The sequence below is a fragment of the Priapulus caudatus genome, unplaced genomic scaffold, assembly GCF_000485595.1.
Source record: "Priapulus caudatus unplaced genomic scaffold, Priapulus_caudatus-5.0.1 Scaffold1198, whole genome shotgun sequence".
NCBI classification, from domain to species: domain Eukaryota; kingdom Metazoa; phylum Priapulida; class Priapulimorpha; order Priapulimorphida; family Priapulidae; genus Priapulus; species Priapulus caudatus.
This window is the reverse complement of record NW_014578259.1, coordinates 35,455-42,960: the sequence shown is the minus strand read 5'-3', so window position 1 is coordinate 42,960 and position 7,506 is coordinate 35,455. Positions and strand designations below refer to the sequence as shown.

The 7,506-nt window shown below is 45.4% G+C and overlaps 1 protein-coding gene across 1 annotated transcript in view; it reads left to right on the top strand.

The window, feature by feature from the left end:
- The window catches only part of LOC106815773 (ectonucleotide pyrophosphatase/phosphodiesterase family member 5-like), a 16,816-nt gene that overhangs the window by 6,164 nt on the left and 3,146 nt on the right, over positions 1-7,506 (top strand). The window contains 9 exon segments of the mRNA XM_014820280.1: positions 1,038-1,365; positions 1,368-1,467; positions 1,727-1,848; positions 2,161-2,334; positions 2,544-2,678; positions 3,002-3,074; positions 3,668-3,747; positions 4,998-5,291; positions 6,720-6,854. Of these exon segments, the coding sequence (XP_014675766.1) occupies positions 1,038-1,365; positions 1,368-1,467; positions 1,727-1,848; positions 2,161-2,334; positions 2,544-2,678; positions 3,002-3,074; positions 3,668-3,747; positions 4,998-5,291; positions 6,720-6,854 (1,441 nt within the window).

Sequence of the window (7,506 nt, the reverse complement as noted above, 5' to 3'; positions counted from 1 at the left end):
GTACAATTATCATTGATCACCTACAATTATCATTGATCACGTACCATTACCATTGATCACCTACGATTACCATTGATCACCTACGATTACCATTGAATTGACCACGTACAATTATCATTGATCACCTACAATTATCATTGATCACGTACCATTACCATTGATCACCTACGATTACCATTGAATTGACCACGTACAATTATCATTGATCACCTACAATTACCATTGATCACGTACCATTACCATTGATCACCTACAATTATCATTTATCACGTACAATTACCATTGATCACCTACGATTACAATTGATTACATACAATTACCATTTATCACCTTCGATTACCATTGATCACCTTCGATTACCTTTGATCGTGCTCTCGATCACGATGGAGCGTTGCAAGCAATATGTTCTGTAAGATTTTGCTCGTCTGCTGGTGCGTGGTTTGCGCGTTGAGTGGAGCAGACGCCTCCTCCTCTACTCATCCGCTGCTGCTGATCGTGTCGTTCGACGGGTTCTGATATGACTACCTGGATAAGACGGACACACCAAACGTTGACGCCCTGATTGCAGATGGTGTGAAAGCCAAATGGATGGAAGCCGCCTTCCCCACGAAGACTTATCCAAACCACTACACGCTTGCGACGGGTGAGTTGGGAACATGTATGTGTTACAGGTTTTCAGGACCATAATAATGGGGTAGGATTAGGGGGCGTTAATCAACTGACATATCTGTATGGACGGGATAACCATGTCTTTTAGAACGTCCTTTCACGACAGCGATTGGCTACCTGCCTGTCAAGCACTCCAGGTGGATAGATCTATTCCCCGGGTCAGTTAGACTGGTCCAATCCGGTCGGTTGGATTAGTTGCCAGGTGTTCCTGGACCTGATGTTTTGCGTGCGGCGCCCATCTAGTGACCTGCTCACAGTCGAGTCTCGAAGTCAATGCAGTAGCGTCCCCTATCTGCAGGGCTATACACGGAGTCGCAGAGAATCATCGCCAACGAGTTCTACGACCCTGACATTAATGCGACCTTCAGCGCGGAGACAGGAATGAATGTCTCCCATTGGTGGAACGCTGGCTGCGAGCCGATCTGGGTGACCATTCAGAGATGCGGCCGCGCGAAGGAGGCGGGGCCTGGTTGCCGCTCACGCCGCAGTGGCACCTTCGCGTGGCCTGGCTCCGGGAGCAAGGTCAAAGGTCAGCGGCCGCACCATCACGCACCGTACGATTTGTGCGTCCGTTCCACGATCGAGTCGACGCGGTCGTTTCGTGGTTCACGGACGCAGACGCGCCAATCAACCTGGGACTCCTACACATCTACGAACCGGACGGCGCGGGACATCGGTACGGTCCCTACTCACCAGAGGTCAGGCGATGATCGAGGCGATGGACAACGTGACCGGTTACCTGGTGAAGAGACTGCGCGATGTTGGCCTCTATGATAGAATCAACTTGATCATCACGAGGTAAGGATCATGCAACTCTAGATGAACGTACACATGACATGTACAAACGTAGCATACGTAGCTAAGTAACATACATTACGATACCGAACCTAAACTCACACGATAACGGATTTGGGTTGGTTAGGTTTTTAGTTTTTTGTTTTTGTTTTGAGCAGTTGGTGAAGGTCGCAGATGTTGATAATAATGACGTCGGCTGTTGTGTGTGGGGCCCCCTGACGAGTAGCTGCTGGAATGTGATGTGATGCTCTTGTGTTTGTAGCGATCATGGGATGATGTCCGTCGATCCGCAAAACACCACAATGCTGAACGACTACATTGACAGCGCCACCTACCGGGGACAATCGATTCCGGGTTCCATCGCGCTTATCTACCCCATGCCAGGTAGCGCTCTCTGGTGGTGCAGGTCACTGTCAAACGGGTGGGCAATGGTGGGGTTCCTTTTTCATGATGACACATCCACACTCACGCATGCACTCACGTACGCACACGCACACACACGCACACACGCACACACACAGACAGACACACACACCCACGCACGCACGCACGCACGCACGCACGCACGCACGCACACACATACGCACACACACCTTGAAGCTATTCGGAGATGACACTGACAAGCATGCGCGCACACATATCTATACATATGAAGCTGTCAATCAGCACCTGACTCTTCTGCTGCTGTGTCTGCAGGAGAGGAAGATACCATCTACGAACAGTTGAGTAAGCTGGATCACATCACGGTGTGGCGCAAACGTGACGTTCCCTCCTACTACCACTACAGCAACAACCCGCGCATCGCTGACATCGTGGTGATGGCCGACGAACACTGGACCATCGCCACCAACACCGCGCCATCTGATAAAGGTAAGTGACTGTGCACTGTTCTTCCAGTTACCCACTCCACCGACCACAGCCCTCCTGTACTTTGATGTACAGTACTAGTGATATATCGGCAGATACTCGCTGTATATTTTTGACCCTCCATCCATCACCAGCGCTGCCCATTCTTTACTCGATAACTGACCGCTGAGTGTTTAATGACGGGTTACTATTGTCCATTCGTTACTCAACAGGTCACCATGGTTACGACAGTCGTCTGCTTTCGATGCATTTGTTCTTTGTGGCGCGCGGCCCGGCGTTCCAGAAGGGTCTGATCAGCGAACCATTTGCCAACGTCAACGTCTACCCACTCATGTGTGAGATACTCGGTACGTGCAACCAGCGCTCTCTGTAGACTAGTCCCCCAGCTCAGTGTATGTAATTTTTAATTTTTAAGGAAGACAAGTTTAAACGCACTTAACTGATTAACATGTGTATGATTTGTTGTTTCTTAAATTGTTCAGCATTCAATTGCCATGTGTGTGTGTGTGTGTGTGTGTGCGTGTGCGTGTGTGTGTGTGTGTGCGTGTGCGTGTGTGTGTGCGTGTGTGTGTGCGTGTGCGTGTGTGTGTGTATGAGTGTGCATTTGTTTCTTTATTTGTATACATGTTCTGGCGTGCGAAAAATGTAGTGCACGACATCTTTCCTGCAGGACTCACGCCGGCACCAAACAACGGTTCGCTGGCTAACGTGAAGTATCTACGGAAGAGGAAGCCAATCATGGAGTAGGCAGCTTCCTTTCTTAGTGCACAGTCGTTTGCCGGCATCATAGGAATATTCGGTGAGCAAGGGGCAAGGGGCAAGAGATGGCGAGAGAGAGAGAGAGAGAGAGAGAGAGAGAGAGAGAAAATCAGACTTCGCTCTCCGCAAGCGAGCAGCTACTATTCAGTATAATGCAGCTCAGCTTTTGCAGAGAGTGAGGAATGAGTGAGTAAGTAGATATGAAGAAAGCAGACAAAAATAAGAGGACTGAGATGAGTAGAGAGCATGCAGGAGATAGAGAGCGAGCGAGAAATCTATTTCACTCCTGTGTTAAGGAATAACCAATTACTACATTACCAGTACTAGCATCCCAGGCAGGGGCGTGTGCAGGATTTGTACCAGGGGGGGGGGGTCTGACCGTAACCCAAACTTGGGAGCACGCGAAGGGGGGGTCTGGGGGGTCCATCACCCAGAAAAATTTTGAAATTAGACCCCCTCAGATGCGTTTTCTGTGCGAGCAGGGGAGGGGGGGTCCAGATCCCCTGGACCCCCCCCCCCCTGTACACGCACCTGCCCACTCAGTGGTTAACACTATAACTATCGTCTCTGTTCACAGTGGGAGTAGCAGTGCTTGCCATGCTGGGGCATCGGTGATGACAGCGCAGCATCTCCATGGCAACCTCAAACGGCAGCAGTGTGCTTAGCAACGAGGATGGCAAGGAGTGCAATGATTAAGCAATGGGATATTTACTTCACCCGCTCCTAATTGAAGGGATCTCCTCCAGGGTTCGACATTAACTTTTTATTTCACTAGACCATCGGGCTAGTAACTGAGGAAAGCCACTAGCCCTGACCTAACTTTCACTAGCCCCGAACCCAGACCATTGTTATGGAAAACTTTATTTAGATAAGAGTGTGTCATCGTATGAATTCATAGATGCTGTTTCCCGCGCTTTAAATCGCGCGTGGGCCGAGTTCACGTGCAGCATTCGTATTCTACCACGGGCATACACAAGCGCACGGTTTATCGATCGTCTACTGCGGCTGGCAGCAAGCCACGTTATTGTTTTTGCCTAAGGGTAGACTGGTATCCGGCCTCACGCTCTGCTAGACAATGTACACGCTCTGCGACAAACAGTGCGGGCGTGAACCAGTCTAGCCAGAGGTGACCTTTCAGTGCAATAATGAATATATATATGACCAATTCTATCACGACCAGTCGGGCTACTAGCATTCTGGTTGTATGCGACCGGACCAAGCATTTACCCAAATAGGTCGGTCAGACGTAGGTTAGTGTCGAACCCTGTCTCCACATGCATTTAACACATGTCAGGTTCAATATGCCTTCTGAGTTGCTAATTTGTGATATCGATGATCCCCTGAGATGCCATTATTGCCTTATCGACATGCCTTAATTTTCAGAGGCATTTCCTTTTGACTTAATTTATCACTCATTGATCACTGCCTTTATCTCACGACTGTGATTTCACAAATGGTCTCCAAACTAATCCTGTGTATATTGGGGGTAGTTATGACGCACGTAATTGACTCCAATCGATTCAACCCTCTCCCAGGCCCTCCCGTATCCATCCATAAACGACATGTCTTCTGAAATACCTCGGTAGAACCTGGCAATGCACACACAGACATACACCCACGCGTGTCTACATGGAGACGGCATGCAGCACATACACAAACCCACGCAACCACACAGATAACTATACACATAGGATTGCATATTGGTAGTTGTGTCTTGTGTCTTGATAATTTATTCTGTGATAAAAATTAACACATTTGGTGAATTCTGCATTCGATGCAGTCGTTCTGGTTGGTGGAATTACTGAATAATATACAGTTTTGATGGGGAAGAAACTGAGCATTGTCAAAAATATGCAGCCCAATTGTAAAAAGCAACTAAATATCTGCTTTCAAATGGTGAATTTCAGCCTCCATTTGGATTGTGAATGGGTCTGATAGACCCATGTCTGGTCTGCATGGACCCAGATACGTGAAGGTCTCAGTAGCTGACACTTTCTTCTTTCATTCGTCTGCTGTTGTGTCTGCAGGAGAGGAAGATACCATCTACGAACAGTTGAGTAAGCTGGATCACATCACGGTGTGGCGCAAACGTGACGTTCCCTCCTACTTCCACTACAGCAACAACCCGCGCATCGCTGACATCGTGGTGATGGCCGACGAACACTGGACCATCGCCACCAACACGCCAAACTTCAAGCAAGGTCAGTTGACCTTTGTCCATCCAGTCGTGACCACCGCTTGCTCAACCACTTCGACCACGCACTTTTATTTCATCATAATTTATTCTTAAATTGACTACGTCACTAATTTTCGATGGTAAAATTTGTAAAAAAAATTTGCTATTTTTTTACATTAAAAGTAAGAACTAACGGGACCAAACGGATCGTAAAATTCTTACCTGATAAGATTGTTTCTCAACTAGTTAAAAATCCAAAAAATCTGGACGATTTGATATTAGTGTTCCTGACATTAATTGCTTGCTATGGGCTATGTATGCGTCACGAGTGTATGTTCACATCAAACAATATAGTAAAATAAAAGTATAATTCAGCAATTTAACCATAAAAAGTGAACAGAATTACTTATATTTTGTGAAAAAGTGGAAATAGTTTTTTTTAATTTTTACTATTTACGGTGACGTAATCACTTTAATCATACACTGTCCAGGACTGTGTGATGTGTTTGATTATTACCTACAAGGCGACCACTGTGTGTTTGGTAACGTACGCGTATTGTCTCATTGTTACTTACTAGGTGATCGTTCTATGTTCGTTAACAGGTGACTCGTTAACAGGTGTATTGTTCGCTCGTTTACTCAGATGGTGACTGCCTTATGCTCGTTACCAGCTGAAAGTTTCATATCTTGGCATTCAATTTTTACCACGGCAAATGTTTTCCCTAGACTGCAGCAGTTGCCCCCCGAAAATCCGGCCAATGTACGTGGGATTAAATTACTGTGATTTATCTAAGCTGGTTTCCCTGTGTGTTCTTACACGCCTTATACATTCTGTGTTGTGTTTGTCTCTCTCTCTCTCTAGCCTCTGCATCACATCACACGTCTTGTTAAAGTGATTACGTCACCGTAAATAGTAAAAGTAAAAAATTATGTCCACTTTTTCACAAAATGTAAGTGATTCTGTTCTCTTTTTATGGTTAAATTGCTGCATTATACTTCCTATTTTGCTATTGCGTTCGATGTGAACAAACACTCGTGACTCATACATAGCCCATAGCAAGCATTTAATGTCGTGATAAATGTATCAAATCGGCCAGATTTTTTGCGTTCTTAACTAGTTGACAAACAATCTTATCAGCTAAGAATTTGAGGATACATTGTAGTGCCATTAGTACTTACTTTTCATGTAAAAAAATTGCAACAAAAATGTTACAAATATACACCATAGAAAATGTGTGACGTAGTCAATTTAAGAAATGAGTTGCCTCGGTGCCCTTCCTTTGAAGGAAATGTTTTCCTTGGTAGCCCTTCAACTTGAAGTAGTGCACCAACATTTCATTAATACTATGGCAACACTTGCTTTCTCGTGAAAAGTCGTTTGAACCGTGTCTTTCTACCTGCCTGATGTGCAAGCCTCTTCCACTAAAGCATGTTTGTCAAATGTTGTTGACAGGTGACCATGGTTACGACAATCGTCTGCTGTCCATGCATCCGTTCTTTGTCGCGCGCGGCCCGGCGTTCCAGAAGGGTCTGATCAGCGAACCATTTGCCAACGTCAACGTCTACCCACTCATGTGTGAGATACTCGGTACGTGCAACCAGCACCCTCTGTAGACTAGTCCCCCAGCTCAGTGTATAACTTATTTTACGACAGTGAATGGCTGAAAACGCCATAGAATCAATAAAAATTGTATATGCGCGCGCGCGTACTCATCAATATATAATAATGTATCGGTATGAGCTGACAAGATTGCATTAAGCTAATTCCCACTCTCTACTGCATAGCAGGACTCATATGTATATGCGCCGACACATGCACGTGCATACATGCATGCACAAACATGGAACATCATGGCATGCACAAGCTGTAGCGCATAAAGTCTGTGCATATATACATATATCAATATACCTATCCATCTACCTATCTATCTATATATCTATCTATCTATCTATCTATCTATCTATCTATCTATCTATCTATCTCTCTATCTATCCATCTATATATCTATCTATCTATCTAGCTATCTATCTAGATATCTATCTCTCTCTCTATCTATCTATCCATCTATCTATCTATCTATCTATCTATCTATCTATCTATCTATCTATCTATCTATCTATCTATCTATCTATCTATCTATCTATCTCTCTATCTATCCATCTATATATCTAGCTATCTATCTAGATATCTATCTCTCTCTCTATCTATCTATCCATCTATATATCTATCTATCTATCTA